The 16,930-nt window shown below is 31.1% G+C and overlaps 2 protein-coding genes across 2 annotated transcripts; one reads left to right on the top strand and one right to left on the bottom strand.

The window, feature by feature from the left end:
* The first annotated feature begins 5,611 nt into the window (after positions 1 to 5,611).
* Positions 5,612 to 8,387, top strand: LOC131177516 (protein kinase PINOID-like). The gene is made up of 2 exons (XM_058142534.1): positions 5,612 to 6,706; positions 7,367 to 8,387. The coding sequence occupies exons 1-2, from the start codon at positions 6,087 to 6,089 to the stop codon at positions 8,136 to 8,138; spliced, it is 1,392 nt and encodes a 463-aa protein (XP_057998517.1). The 5' UTR covers positions 5,612 to 6,086; the 3' UTR covers positions 8,139 to 8,387.
* A 6,589-nt stretch (positions 8,388 to 14,976) lies between these two features.
* LOC131177515 (putative F-box/LRR-repeat protein 23) lies at positions 14,977 to 16,095 on the bottom strand (the record flags this gene model as incomplete). The annotated part of the gene is made up of 2 exons (XM_058142533.1): positions 14,977 to 15,319; positions 15,453 to 16,095. A coding segment is annotated over one exon (612 nt), but the record flags the coding sequence as incomplete, so codon positions are not given.
* Between the last annotated feature and the right edge of the window lie 835 nt (positions 16,096 to 16,930).

Here is a 16,930-nt window from a genome sequence, read left to right as displayed (position 1 = left end):
GCGCGGCCACGGTTGGGAGGGTGGCGGCGCACGGCCTACTGGGAAGTGGCGGTGGCCGGCGGCTAGGGGTGGGGAGGAGAGAGAAAAGAGAGAGAAAAGGGAGAGGGACGACGCGCGCGGGGAAGAAAAAGGGAAGAAGGAAAAGGCCGGTCCGATTCGACCGGTCCGATCCGGTCCGGTTCGATTTAGAATACAAAATTTTGAATTTTTACTCTGCCTCGGGACCGAAAACGAGGTCCAAAAATTTTGAAAAAATTCCAGAAAACTCAGAAAAATACGTAGACTCCAAATATATTTTTAGTTTTGCCACGTGGTCTTTAAATTAATTTTTAAAAATCATCAAAGTTTATATTTTCGGAAAATCGAATCCGATTTTTAAAATCCGAAAAATCTCAAAAAAATTCCAAAAATTTAATAAAATTAAAATACCAAAAATGCTCATAAAATTTAAAATTTTGGGGTGTTACACATTGATTAATCCATAAAATAATTTCATTTATAAAAAAATTAATAGACCTTTATTCAAATCTCAATTCACGTTTATTATATTCTAATAAAATTTTAATATTATTCAATTTAAATCAACTAAAAAAATTACCTTATTTAGTTCTATTATTTTCATTTACATAGGAAAAATGTTAAAAATATCATTTTAAAAATTTAAAATCGAACTTAAAAACTAAATATGCTAATTAACTTCAAAAATCTAAAAAATTATTCTGTACTTTATTTGATAATAGTCCAAAAATTAAAAATGCTCAAAATTATCTACATAATCTACAAAAATGTTTTTTTATTCAAAATTACACCCAAAAAAAATATTTAATACAAAAAAATTTATTTATATTTAATTTATTATGAATTTAAAATATAAATATATGAGTTTTATTTATTTTATATATTAAATTTACTATATATATCATATTTTGAGTTGGACGTAAAAGTTTTTTATTTAATATTATCTACGTCTATCTTCATTTGTCATTTGATATTTTTACACGATAATTTGAGAAATAATTAAATTATTTAAATTATAATAAAATATTTTTTAATGACTAAATTATTCTTTATCTTACCTAATTAAAAGAGATATGAAAGTGCTAAAATTAATTATATAAATAATTATTTAATAAAAATAAGATAAAATTAAAAAAAAATCAATACTCCTTAATATTTCCAAAATGACAAGAGTTAAAAAAATAACGTACAAAAGCGAATGAGGTACACCTATTAATTTCCCTCTTGCTGTTGTTGGACCACATCAATTTCATTGCATACCTTCAAAATTCACTGCATGATTTGTCTCACTTCAAAGGACAATATTAAAAATAAAATCTTAAATTTACTCATTAAAATAAATAATGACCATATTAATATTATTTATATATGTTAAAAATAAATAATTATTTTGTTTACAATAATACCTAAGTTTTAATTAATTCCAAATTACTTATATGAAATGAGTTATATATCGTCTTTCATCATTCAATTCTGTTAGACATTAAATCCACAATAATATTAAAATTTTGTAAATTATAATTTTTTTATATCACTTTCTTTTACATTATTTTAGGTCTTTTCCTTTTTCTACTTAGACTATATTTATTTTACCAAAAATAACTTATATATAAAAAATATTTTTCATGAAAAATATTTTTAATTTTTCATTAAAATATTTTTATGCTATTTGATTATGATATTAAATTAATAATATGTGTTTACATCATGTATATATAAGTGCTTCTACATTTTAATAAAATTATCGAAATTTAAAAATTAAAAATGATTTTTTTCTATTGAAAATATAAAATTATTTTTCTTTAAAAATCACTTAACTTTTATTTTTTATTAACAATTTTTTTAAATACTCTATACGTTAGAAAATGAAAAAAATACTTTTCATGAAACAAATGATGCCTAACTTATCATACTTTTATATTAAAGCATTTGATACTTTGCATTTAACACGATCAAATAATTTATTTTGGTTAGTAGCACGCAAAAAAAGGATAGAAGGGAATTAGATATTGGAAGAGATAGGAGTTAAGGCAGCCAGCCCAAGTTCATGATTAGATTCCAAAGATCGAGTAACTAGCTGTCAAGAACATGAGTGATGCAACCACACCTCCACAGCATATCTTGTGGTGGTTCATGTGAGCAAATAGTAAGTGTTTTGATTTGTGGGTAATTTAAATTTGACATTCATGAAACGATCACCAATGAATCACAACCCTCTTTAAAATGTGGGTCTTTGGCTTCCCATTTAGCAGAAGTGTCGTGAGGCTCTAATGCTATAGACACACTACCACAACTTGGTGCACTTTTTGTTAGCCTTTCCCTAGGCAATCTATTCCATCTAAAACTATCATGGGTCCCTTCGCCTCTCCCTCTCTGTCTCTCAATTTACTTTCCCAAATTAAAACAAGTGAAAATGAACATGAAATGGGACCTAGTTCTGCATCAAGCCCCAGCTGTTGAGCCCCAATCTTGTTTGCATGCCATGGATGCTCTGTTTTTATTTTTTGGCCATGTGGATTTTAATATCTAAGCTATTTTATGTCTCCCTTTTGTTGTAGCCGTGTTGCTTTCTTCAATTAATTGAAAGTGATGTTTGAAACTTGTTCATAAAAATAGGCAGACCCAATTTTAACCTTCAACTTGCTTGCATGATTACTATCACACGTACGTTTAAATAGCTTGCACGAAAATTTTTAGGGTAAATAAAATTAAAAAATCCAAATTTATATTATCAACTCATGATTATAACTTGCCACTTATAGACCCATTTTGTGCATCATGGGTGTGATGGTGTGTACTTGGATTTGGGAAAGAGGCAGTGATATGCAGCTACAAGAGTGGTAGAGGAACGTTCTAGCTAGCCAGCAAAATGTTTGTTTTTGGGTCTATCATTATTATTAATTAATTAGTAGACCTCAACCACATGTATACACGTTTGAAGCTTTGCCTAATTGCCTCTTAAAACCTCATTTGGCATTTGCCTATTTCTATTGTCTCTGGCTTTGGTGGAACAATGCCTCTCCGAGTTTGGTTTGTGTCGGTGAATGGTGACCATGTTTGTGAGGGACTATAAAGGAAGGTAAACGGTGATTCGAGTCATCTTAAATACTGTGAAGTCTTAAACTCGACTATCAACAAAATTTAAACTCCCATTACTCGAATCAACTTGAATGGATCAGCAGGTGAGATGTCCACCAAATTAGTTAGCTAGATACAGAGAGGTACCTTATATGATTGATATGGAATGGAAGTAACAAGGACAATGAGGAGGCAATAATTTCAGGCTCTACTATGTTATTGTTAAGGGTTAGTGTATACCCTACATGGATGAGGTTGCAGACCTACCCCTACGTACCCAAGCTTATATATGTCAATCAGATCAGCTACGTTTCCTTGTCATCTTCCATATAATTCATGTGTGAAACGAGTTATTGTTTCCAATACTTCGCCTCACTTCACTGTTTCACACGCTCACTTCCAAACCGACATGTATATCTGCATCATTCCTCAATTACTCGCTTTTAAGCTATTTTCCCCTCTTTCTCAATCTCCCAATTTTGAATTGGATCATATGGGTTGGATAGTGCATATATCATATCATTCGCATACCCATTTGAATTATACTATCCACTTATTTATCTGTTTACTGTTGAAATTGGATACATTTAAATAGGCTTGGTTACTGGTCGATTTTGATTTGCGTCAAGAGTGCATCAAAATTGGACTAAAAGTCTCCGATTTGTAGAGATTTTGATTCGAGGTGATTTTGGATTTAATTCTGTTTCGATTTGATTTTATTAAAATATTATTTTATTTTCTAAATTATTTAATTTAAAAAATAATTTGATCAAGTTATTATTATTTTTTAAATTTAGTTATGTTTTTAAGTTACGTTAGTTTTAAGGAATCATGATTAAATAAAATTAGTAAACACAAGTTTGTTTCAATTCTTATGGTAATAATTTTTTTTTTTAGAATTTTCTACATTTTGATATAATTTAGCCTAAAAATCATATAAAATTCTAGAGTTTATTTATTTGCAGAAAAATTAGGTTATATAGTTTTCTAAAAAGGTTTTTTAAGAAAATTAGAAATAAAGTTTTTTATTCATATGTGTCATTTTTTAAAATTTAAAAAATAATTTTAAATTATTTTTTACTGTTTTATTTATAACAAGAGTTTTGTTTTTAAACTGTTTTAAATTTAAAAAATAATTTTAAATTATTTTTTACTGTTTTATTTATAACAAGAGTTTTGTTTTTAAACTGTTTTTCAACCACATTTTATAATAAAAATATATATTAAAAATTAAATAATTATTTAAAAAATAATTATGTATAATGATAAAAAAACAATCATACTATTATAAAGTAAATGAATAACATATATTAAAAAATTTGTAAATAAAATAATTTTTTACAAATTTTTTAAATATATTTTGTAATGATTTATTTTTTTTAAAATGTAAAAGATCTTACTATTTTTTTTATTTGAATTAAAAAATCGTTTTATATTATTTACAATGAAAACGTTTTCTATATATTTTTTTTATAAAAAATAAAATGAAAATTTTTTAAAAAATGAAAAATAAAAAATAAAAAAACTATTTTTTAATATTTAACTAGATAATTTTAAGTTTATTAAAATTTAAAAATTAATTAAAGACTTTAACTTTGTTATTGAGTTGTTTTAAAATTGTGTGGTTTGAGATTTAAGTATTAACTGAAGTTAATTAAATTAAAAAATTACATTAAATTAAATATATTCAAACTTTGACACAGTTTGAGATAGTTAAAAAATATAAGTCAGGTTCTATATATATTTTTTAAGATAATTAATTTAATATTGAGATTTAAATCCGTTAATAAAATATAAATGAATCATATTATTATTAATTTAAAAAATTAAGTCTTTTAAATTTTATTTTATTAAGAAAGTAATCTCTTGATCGAAAATAACTATATATTTTAATTATTATAATTTATAATAAAATATAAGTATCTAAATATAAAATATTATTTAAATATTTAATTACTCTTTATAAAATATAATGATTTGAATATAAAAATATTTTTATCAATATAAAAATATTAATATAAACATGAATAATTCTTTATCAATAAAAATATTTTAAGATATACATTTTATTAAATTCGAAATTATAATTATTAATAATATAAGCAAATGAGTTTTGGTAAATTAAATTAATTTTTATAAAAATTTATTTGTAATTTTAATATATTAAAAAACAAAAGGCATTATCATTTAAAAAAAAAAAAAGAAAGGGCATTATCGACATCCGTCGACGTAGTCTCGGTGTGGAATTGCAAGACTGTAAAAATGTCTAAAAAAAAAAGACCGGAAAAATGAGCAACCCCATGCCACGTGACCAATGACCAAACGACCTCTTCGCACGTGCCTCTCGTCTACGTCATCCAACGCCAACAAAAATAAAAAGCTGCTCCATTTTCCATTTCCACCTCATGTGCCTACCACTGTTAACTGTGGTTAAAGTATCATTAACCGCGCTCGCTCTAATTACCTTCCGTACGTGCATCGGCGCTCTCACCATAAATGTGCTCAGCGACTTCCTCCCGCTTTCCACTCTCTCTATCCAACTAAACCGAAAAAAAAAAAAGATAGCAGATCAATCTCTCTCTCTCTCTCTAGCTATAGCTTAAGTACGGACTCTATCTTCCTCAGAAACCCTAAAAAAGCCTGCTATATTCAAAGCCCGTCTCCTTTATTTGGCTCTGCTTCTTCCGTCGCCATTGATGCTGCTGCTGCTTCTTCTTCTGGGTGTTTCAGCTTGCAGTTTTGGTTTTTCTTTTTCTTTTTTTCGTTGGAGTATCTGATTCGATCACAGGAGCTGATCAAGTTTATTGACTCCAACCATAGAAACAGTAACGATCAAGAATTTTGTCAGATTCCACTTCTTTCCTGCCTTTTTGACACTTTTAATTCGTTGTTCTTGTTCTCTCTCTCTCTACTCGATATATTTTTGGCTCTTGCCAACTAGAGTGGGAGAGAAAAAGGAGGGCTACACAACTGGATTTTTTATTTTTAAAATGTTAGAATGCGGTCACTGCGCCTCCTCTGACGGTGATCTCATTTTCAGGACTACTAAATCTACTAACAGTTCAATGAGCAGCGAGAGTTGTAGTAGCTACAGCCGCCTTTCTTTTGATCTTCTCACTTCAAGATCCTCTCCCGAAAACCTCTCCCTCAAGCCCCACCGGTCCTCTGACTTGGCCTACTCCGCCATCCGCTCCGCTACGTTCCGCCGCAAGTCCGGTCTCACCTTCCGTGACTTCCGCCTAACCCGCCGCATCGGCTCCGGCGATATCGGTACTGTCTACCTCTGCCACCTTACAAGAGAGCATAACAAGAATTGTGGCAAGGAAAACGATGATGATGACGATGAGGAGGAAGAGGAGGAGGATCGGTCATGCTTTTATGCGATGAAGGTGGTGGACCAGGAGGCGTTGGCGGTGAAAAAGAAAATGCATAGGGCGGAGATGGAGAAGAAGATCTTGAAAATGCTAGATCATCCATTTTTACCCACTTTGTACGCAGAGTTTGAGGTGTCGCATTTCTCTTGCATTGTAATGGAGTACTGTTCCGGTGGTGACTTGCATTCTTTGAGACATAAGCAGCCTCAGAAACGCTTCTCTCTCAGCACTGCAAGGTATATTTTTACGCATCATTTTAAGTATTAAAAAGGAAGCTATACGCAGAAGCTAAAATGGGAATTGATAAAAGCTGCAAATTTTCTTGAAGTTCTAAACCATTTCACTACAAAACAACGATGAAAAGAAAAACTTGTGTGTTTTTGTTATCCATTCGACTGCACTGATCGATCTTTTTGCATGGCTTAGTCTGCGTTGTTTTTGTTTTCTTGCATTACATATCCACTCATACGTTTTTGTCCTTGGCTCCTTCAGCTCTGCACAAGTCATCTTCATTAATGGAAAAAAAAAAAAAAGAAAACTCACATTTACTTATCTCTAATCCTCTGATTAGTTAGGCTTCACAGAAATCGCTTTCTGGTTTCCCTTTTTTTCCTCTATACCAAAGATTTCCCAGGATTATCTCTCTGACTTAGCCGCAAATTTCCATTGTCTGAAAATTTCCCATTAATGGCATAATCGAATCGTTCCATTATAGCTACTATGCTGATAAAATTTACCAGATCAAGCTTTGTTCTTTTTCCTTTGCATGCAAGAAATCAGAAGATTATTGCAGACTTTATCTTTTCTTTCACCTGAATATATTTTCTTTTTAGCATTTGGCTTGCAAGAAAGTATAGTAACAAACAATCTTGTTGATGTTGTTATTTTGCTTTCAGGTTTTATGCAGCGGAGGTTCTTGTAGCTTTAGAATACCTTCACATGCTAGGAATCATCTACAGAGACCTAAAGCCTGAAAACGTTTTAGTCAGATCCGATGGTCACATCATGCTCTCAGATTTTGACCTCTCATTGTGCTCAGATGCAGTCCCAGCAGTTGAATCTCCATCCTTCTCTCCGGATTCTACTTCTCCATCTGCCTTACCCTACACCCGATCACACCCTAACAAGACCTTGTCATGCCTCCTCAACCGGCTCTTCCCATCCAAGAGAATCCAAACTTTGAGCCCCTGCCGGTTATTTGTCGCCGAGCCGGTCGCCGCGCGGTCTTGCTCGTTCGTTGGGACCCACGAGTATGTGGCCCCGGAGGTCGCCTCTGGTGGCTCCCATGGGAACGGAGTTGACTGGTGGGCCCTGGGGATTTTTATCTACGAACTCATTTATGGACGCACGCCATTTGCAGCTCCATCAAATGAGATGACACTGCGCAACATCTTGGAAAAGCCCTTGAGTTTTCCAACCCATTCCCCATGCTCATCGCTTGAGCTCCACGCGCGAGACCTGATATCGGGGCTGTTGAATAGAGATCCGAGCACTAGACTCGGGTCGAAGCGGGGATCCGCCGACGTAAAAACCCACCCATTTTTTAAAGGGCTTAATTTCGCCCTAATAAGGACGGTGGCACCCCCTGAGATTCCCGGTTTACGAAGGCAAAGAACGGCAACGTTTTATCACTCGAAGCCTAAATCAACGGCGTTTGATTACTTTTAAATAGACCAAGGAATTTGCGCCACGTGTTGAGCGATTCCCTGCCATATTTTGCCATTGGGGGGCATAGATTTGTATAAATTTTTGTGTCATTTCTTAATTTTTCCTTTTTGTTCTAAATATAAACCCAATGTTTAGATGACTTAATCGACATTAAAAAAAATTATATTTACTCAATATGGAAAGTTTTAGAACTGATGAATGAGAAAATCATAATTAATATATAGAACTGGCACATGATTTGATCTGACATTTTATGAATAATAAAGGAGTTGGAGATGTGCACAAAAAATAAAAGTCAAAATATGATTTCCATTTAATTTATTTATAATATAAGCTAATCTGAGGCTTGTTAGAAGGTCAACATTATATTTCTTTGATCGCCTTCGATAATCACAAATTATTATTAATGCTAAGATGATGTTTCGTTTAGCCATTTAATTATTATTAATTTAATTTATGAAATTTTATATTATTGTCGAATGATTTTTTATTTAAATTACTATTTATTTAAAATAATTATATTTCTTAAATTTTATTTTGTTAATAAAATAGCCTGTCACTTGAATTTTATATTTAAGTATTTATTTAATTGTGTAATTATATTAAATCGCATAAGGATAATTGTGTAAGTATTTATTGAAAAATTGTATTAACAGGTTTTTATAATTTTTTTATTAAAAATATTTGCATAAATAATTTTTTGTAAAATTATCTTTGCAATATAAAAAATTTAGAAAATTATAATATGTTTGCCTAACAACTATTTTCAACAATTTGGAAAATATGTTATTTTCTAATTATTTTTTGTGTTTTATATTTAAATAAATAAATAATCATATTATTTTAATTATATAATTATTAATAATATGTTATTTGATTTTAAATTAAACAGTCGTATAAATATAAAATTTAAATTATGAGAATATTTTGTTAATAAATAATATTTAAAAACATAATTAGAATATAGGCAATAATTATTCACGAAATAAAATATTAAAAATTAACAAATTTATAATTTACTCATTATTTTATTATACGTACTTTTTTCGAGGACATTGATGGGCCCGCTAGCATGAAGTGCGCAGACAAATCATGTGGGAAGTAAGAATCCTGTGGGATACCAGCGGACATCAACGGCTTAGATTCTCATTTAGATCTTCTCTTTATCAACCTCTACTTTTTTGAAGTATTATTAATAGTTGTGTTATTATTTTAATTATTTGAGCTTTGAATCATTGGATCATAATAATTTAGTTGAAACCAAAGCCAAAAGTTGCTTGTTTGTTTGTTTTTTTCAGGTTCTTAAAGAGCAATAGTTGGGTGTTCCATCCCACTTACCTAAGAAATGTTCCTTGGAGAGTGGACGGACCAGATTTAAAGGGTTAATTTCAACAATGCTCATTCAAATATGATAAATTGTCATTATTTTTTAGTAGGGAACTGACGGTGTTGAGTTATATATGATTTCAGCTATTATTGAATCAAATTAAGCTAGAGAATTGATTGTCATTATATTTTATTATATTTATGACTCAAAATTTTAGTAAAATTTAAAGAAATTATTTTTTAATTTAAATAGAAGAAATTTTTTAATAAAGTTGATGTTCATTTCTTACGTAAAATAAAAGCTCTGTTGTGATATTATTTTTAAATTAAGTGAGACTTATAATTAGATTAAAAGTTTGAAATCAATACTACATATAGAAGTATTGTGGAAAAATTATTTGGTTTTATCTGATAGTACCTTTTAGCGCATAAAGTGATTGACTTTGTAAATTGCTAAAAAATAGCTTTACTCATTAATAATGAGGGACTCCGATTCATTACAGTCTCGTAAAAGAAAGAGATTCTAATAAAGTAAAAAAATGACATAAAATTTAAAAGTAAGAAATTCTTATACACGGGGAACTATATCATAATTGCAATTGGGTTATGTGGACCTATTGCAGCCGTAACAGAGATTCACATGGCATTTAGGTGCAGAAACTTATACTATAAAAAATGAGCAAGATGTCTCACATTAATTATTTTTAATTGGGGTTCTCAACACTAGCACCCACCGCCTCTGCATGTTTTAAGTTGAATGTTGATACTTCGACCCTTAATACTAGAATAATTTTGATTTTAGGAGCGTGCAATCTGAAGTGGAAACCTGCTAGTGCTTGGCTGAAATTTTGATTATTCATTTTGGAATGGAGGCTATAGGTGGTAATTGTTTTCAACCCAAGTTAGATTCACCCGAAACTCGATTAATTTTTTTATATTATTCTTCATTTTAATATTACACGAGATGGGGGAGCTAACTTCACTCCCAACTCTCGCCTTATTGCCATCCCTAGTAGACGCTAACAGAGAGGACGTGCAACGCAGGTTTTGCAGAGTTGATAGTGAAAAGTGAAACAATCCAGGCCATTAAGGAGAGTGTGGCTGTGAATCCATACATGATATATTAGTGAGTGACGTTAAGCGCCTGTCTTCTTCCAATTTAGATATGTTGACTTTAATTACATTCCTAGAGTAGTGAATATGCATGTTAGCCCGTAATTTAGCCAATCAGCTGTTTCTATTCCTAGTGAGGAGAAGATTTGGTGGAAGATGTCTTTCAAGCTGGAGCTCATCTTGCCTCTTTGGATGTTTCTCATTCCTTCGAGTTTATTAAATAATAAATTTCTATTTTTCTCTTAAAAAATATTTTTAATTGATTAAAGTTAACATTTGATCAAAAGTCACTGAATTTCATCCCCTCTATTCATGTGTCTCAACCAAATGATTAAATTCAACACCACTAGAAAAGTGACAAAAAGAAAGATAGGCAGGAACACAATAACTAATATCAATGTATTTGAGGAATACAATAATAAGAAAAATTACGCATACGAATCCTACGTCTTACTCAATTTTTTTTTGCCCAATCTTTCCTTTCTCAGAATCTCCTTTCATTTATTTACAAGAAATTGTCCATTCAAAACCCATCTTTTTTTTAGGGTGACAATTTTAAATGCAATCCATGAACATGATGTGAAAATAAAAGATTAAGTGTTGCGATTCATGAAAACTTCTTGTGAATATAGTTCTGCAAAACAGAGAACAATGAATTAGAGGTCCATCAGTATGCAGCCTTTCGAAGTTTAAATTAAAGCTGATACGAGAAAAGTGTGTAAATTAATTAGTGAAAATAATATACCTAAAAAAGAAGGTTTAGGATCTTTATATAGTCATTAGATATAATTATGTTGAGATTTAATTAAGAGAAATTCGACTAAAATAGGATTTAGAATCCTGAATAAAATGACAAACTTATCCTTAACAGATAGAATTAGTTAGGATATTTATTATTCGATTAACTAAACTGTGCATCAAGTATTTTTAGGATGGTACTATATCATTAGAGTTGAATTTATTTATATTTGTATCGAAACTGTATCAATCCGTTTATGATACGTCAATAATTGATTGTGTTATGGATTAATCGATTAATCTATGTGAGTAGCTTATAGACATGTGTCCGTAGAGGAAGGTGTCCAAATGTGGTGGCGCGTGGTAAATAGGGCGGTTGTGAAGGAGGAGGGAGAGGGAGGTTTGAAAACACATGCGAATGTCTATGTCGAACACCCGCCAACCAGGCAGAGCTACCAGCTCACTTGAAGGCGCGGTCTTTTTTCATGTCCAAGCCAAACCTACCCCATTCTCCTCCAACACTTTGCTTTAGCAAATAGCTGTCCCCACTCTCTCACTCAATCACTTTCCTCCACGTGTAACTCTCTCACCCCACGTGGCCTTTCCCATTCTCCGATGGTCTGACCGCATCTCTCAACTCCCTCTGCATGGCTCGGTTGTTACTTGCTAGTCGCCAGGGATGAGAAAAATAAACCTCCCCCCGAGTCATAAATGGGTATCAATTATTTTATTTTTTAAAAATAAACTTATAATTAAATATTAAATAATTTTATGAGATTAAAAAATAAATTAAACTGATTTTAGGATGTTGATTAAATTAAATTTTTAAATATTATCAATGGGTAAGAGAGCTTTTTTGGGTATGACTTTCTTTGAGAGATGAGAAATTTTTGTATAAACTAAATATAATCCAGTTCCTTTTGGCATCAACCTCAACCACAATCTTGCTCAGACATTTTTTATGGAGCCACAAAGGAGCCTCGATCTCTCAACCCCATGGCTTCAGCTTCAGAAAACAACCAGAAACTCCCGCAATAAAATTGCCAAAAGTAACTCATTTCGAAGAACTACCCCATACGAGCTAAAACCTCACTGAAAATGGCTTCATCCACATTACATTTTTAGCGTCTCTCTGGAGGCTTTTCCCGTCGAACAATAACGTGTCATCCATGTTAGCGTACCACATTTGCTAACGAACGTAGTAATATAGAATATCAAATTGATAGAAAAAAAAAAAAAAAACACAATCCCTTTTATAAATTAAAGCGCAAAACTACATAAATTTTTTATAACTAACCAACAAAAAATCAAATTATACATCAGAGTAATTAAAGGGTATCGATAAATGAAAAATTACAGTATATTTTTAAAGTACATAAAAATAGTACTGTTATAATTCGATTCTTGCGTCAGGCTAACACTAAGAAGTGTTTAGTTTACCTTTTGAGTACAGTTGATAGTTGTTAGATATCAAAACACATCAATTAAAGTATTTGTTAACTTTAAAAAAAGTAGACTGATAGCTGATAAGTAACTGATATTATACGATGTCAGGTGTAGTTTGTATCAGTTTAAAATAGAGTTTGGCTAATTTATTATTTTTTTATTTAGACCATGTTATATTTTTTCATGTAACTCAAAAGTTAATATTATTTACTTTTATTTCTTTCATTTATAATCTTAACACTTTAATTATCGTATTGTAATTTTGTTAAAATATTTTTTATTAATAATATAAAATATAAAATATTTATTTATTATAAAAAAATATTTTTTTCCTAAAAACTTAAAATTATAAGATTTTCCTTCTTTATCAACAATAAAATTACTTTATTATTTTATAACTATATTTTTAAAATTATTTAATTATTTTATTTTTCAAAGAATTTAATTATTTTCTTATTTAATAATAAAATAAATAATATCATATAATAAATCAATAATTATATTTATATTTTAATAATATAATAAATGATATAATATATTAAATTAATAATTTTATATTTATTTTAATAATAAAATAAATAATATAATATAATAAATTTATAATTTTATATTCAATAATAAAATAAATTATATAATATATACCCTTATTAATCATTTTACATAGCAGCAAATAAATATAATTTTACAAAACACTTAATATAAATCATCTATCATCAGCTATCAGTTATCAGTTAATCGTTATAGTTATCAGTTAACAACTTTCAACTATATCCAACAATTAAATCAAACAGGCCCTAAGACTTGGTTGGCTTAAGGTCCTTGAAGTTCGTAATAAGCCTAAGCAACTTATAATCCAAAAATAAAGTCAAATGGAGGACTCAAATTCAAGAAAATAAATAAATAGAGTCTGACTATACAGTATGTAATCTATCAGGAAAAAAAAAAAAAAAAACTTATTTGACTTATAACACAATCAAATAATCGAGGAGTTCAGCTTTCTCTTATAAAACATAACAATATTCAATATCACAATGAGGAATTCAACTCACCCTAATCCTAACATTACATATACATAATAAGTTAAATAATTTAGATTTACATCCTACGGAATATTATTAAAGTTACTGTGAAGTTCAAGAATTAAACAAAAGTAACCAAGAAGTTCTATCACGTAAATTATAGGCCATATTTATAATACAAAGAATAAATTTAATACAATTATATATATATTTTTTTAATTATCAATCCATGGCCTTAAGGAGGCAAGGAGTTCGGCACATATTGAAATTGAAAGGAAGTATAACATTTAAAGGACGCATTATGAATAAACGGATGAGCAAGACAATGGACTGCTGCATTAGTCTCTCTTCTAATGAACATAAAGGAGCAATCCTGAAAACCTTTCGAGAGTTGTGAGATATGAAAGGGCACTGTTTGTATGGAAAGAGGACTTGGAGCTCCCTTAAGTGAATTGATGACTATCGCCGGGTCGCCTTCGATTTAATACAGTTATGAGATAGAGTTTGTATGCTCGCTCAGAAAGGTCTCCCAGTAATGATAGGAAAAGGCGAGCGAATAGGAATAGGAATGCAAACTGTCAACGGCTAATGGGCAACGTAGCAGGCTACAAGTGGTTAGACGTGTCAGAAATAACGTACAATTATCAGTCAGATTAGCATCACCCAAAATCTTCACAAGCTCATTCTATGCAGTTAAAACAAGTCCCAAGTCCCAACCCTACTGCTCGTCAATCAGGTTCTGACAAAAACGGCGTCGCCTGTGCCCCTTCCTTTATTTCAAAAAAAGAAAAAACGCATACAAATTATCAGAGAATAGGCAAGAAAGGTGGTCATGTTAGCAGAAAATGACCGTAACTTGTGCCTACTGAAACTAGTCTTACGTGGCCTATGACTATTAACTTAGAAATTAATCCATTTTATTATAATTATTTCTACTACATAAAAAATGCAGTTATTACAAATTTAACTGAAAATAAATTTACTAATTATTAAGATTTAATATTTAAATTTAAATTTACACATTTTTTTAAAAATATTTAAAATTATAATTTATTATATATATTTTAATTAATTTTGTAAATATCCTGATACAAATATCTAATTTAGCAATTATCAAACTCATTAAGAGAGATTAAGAGAGATCCAAATCTGAGGCTGAGGCTGAGTTTGGGTGGATTTAACGGAAGCCGTTGCACTTAACAGCAAATTGCACTTCATAACTACGAACGGCAGCTACTTAGACGTCATATAAAGCTGGTGAACATAAACACATTCAAGACGTCTAAAACAAAGGGGTTCGGACAAGAAAACAAGAAACCAGAGAGCAACAACAGGACTCTCAAAATGACACAAATACATACTTTACAATTGTTTTATCAAAAGCATCCCAAATATTCCATATACTTTTCAAGCATCTGCATCGGAATGCCATTGCATAAGCAGCCACATCTCCACCTACAAAACCTCTATAAAATCATCACTACTATCAGCACATCATAGTCGTCCCCCATGGAGAAGTCCAGTTTGAATGCAATTTGTCTGTCCGAAAAAACAAAAACACTTGATACAGAAAGTGAAACAAAATATAGTATAGAAAGGGTACTACACTAAAATATTATAAACATTAAAATGCTAGGTTAGCATCTTACATTCTAAATCTTGATTTCCTCACCTGAATACATCTCAACTTCATCAAAAAGGAGCTAATCAAAATATAGGTGCTCAAAGTCAGACATATCACTGCCACCAGAGAATTCATAGTAGTCATCATCATCAGACAAGAAATCAATCTCAGAAAATCCAGATGGATAGTCTTCCTCAGATGATCCCACGTCAGCAATTTCAGCATCAAAGGGATAGTCATCAGTGGGATCATAGGGATGCCGCAAATCTTTGATCCGTTCAATGCATCTTTTCCCTAAATGTCCGTCCATATTGACATTAAAACATTGGCGCAGATCAAGTGATTCAAGGTGTGGACAACCATCTAGAATGGCTTGCAAGCCTTCATTTGTCAGCTTATTCCCAAAAATTTGAAGGTAGCGCAAATGAGGCATGTGTTCGGCAATAGCTAGTGCCTCTTCATTGCACTCTATATGTGGGTTTCTGCACCCCTGGTTGTTCAGCTTAAATGATTTCAGTAGAGGACAACAACGCCCAACAACTTCAAGAGCTTGTTTTGATAATGAGCAGTATGAAATGTCAAGCTCCTCCAGTAATGGAAATTTTGTGGCTACTTCACTTAATCCCTCATCCGAAATGCTATAGCAACATACAAGCCGAAGTCGTTTGAGATGACTAGATCTGTAAGGTGGTCATCAAAGAACAAAATAGTAGATGTCAGCACATTGATACCAAAAGATAATCAAAACATAAAAGTGAGATTGAGTGTAACATTTTGAATATGGGAACATAAAGAAGCTTAATAAAATATTAGAGAGAAGAATATATCATGTAAGGACACGGATTCCATCATGTCTCACAACATTAAATTTAACCTCCCTGAAACTAGTACACATATGAGGAAACAACAAAATGAAGTGGGTTCTATGTGCAAATTGTAAATCATTTTTTCATAGGCTTCTTTGTTGATGATCAAATGCAAGGAAAATTTTCCTCCTTCCAAGATAACCCATCACTGAAAAAAGATGTACACTCACAGAAAGCATTTGCCAGTTTATCCAGACACAAAATATTAAGACACATAAGAAAGGATCCATAAGCCCAAACCAAATGCTCTTATTACTTGTCCGTCAATTCCTTCATAAAGCCCGCATTTTCTTCACTTCCCTTTCCCTGTTCTTGGAGATAAGAAAAATTATGCAACTGAAAAGAAAGGAAATTATGCCAAATGCTTCAAAGCTTCCTAGCATTCCTTGTCATTTGTAGGACATTACGTCCTCAGCTACTTAGCTGAATCAATTCAACCACATTAATTAAGGTATAAATAAGAATCAGCATTCTGATAAGTATGTCAGAACACAATACAATAAGTCAACCTGCAAACAACCTGAATTTCAAGCATATAGTGGTCAATAGCCAACAGGATTGCACTTGACTTGAACTAAGTATAAATTTCTTCTCCAATCCAAATGGATATGGGTAGAAATAACCAAGGGAGGATAGGACGACAAGTCTATCCAATTGACG

This window comes from Hevea brasiliensis, unplaced genomic scaffold, assembly GCF_030052815.1.
Source record: "Hevea brasiliensis isolate MT/VB/25A 57/8 unplaced genomic scaffold, ASM3005281v1 Scaf527, whole genome shotgun sequence".
NCBI lineage: Eukaryota > Viridiplantae > Streptophyta > Magnoliopsida > Malpighiales > Euphorbiaceae > Hevea > Hevea brasiliensis.
This window is presented reverse-complemented; position numbering and strand designations above follow the sequence as displayed.

Excerpts from the sequence above, each read along its gene's own strand:
- LOC131177516 (XM_058142534.1), top strand. The coding sequence starts at position 6,087 with ATGTTAGAATGCGGTCACTGCGCCTCCTCTGACGGTGATCTCATTTTC. Across the intron at positions 6,707-7,366 it reads TTCTCTCTCAGCACTGCAAG|GTTTTATGCAGCGGAGGTTC; the intron begins GTATATTTTTAC and ends TTTTGCTTTCAG.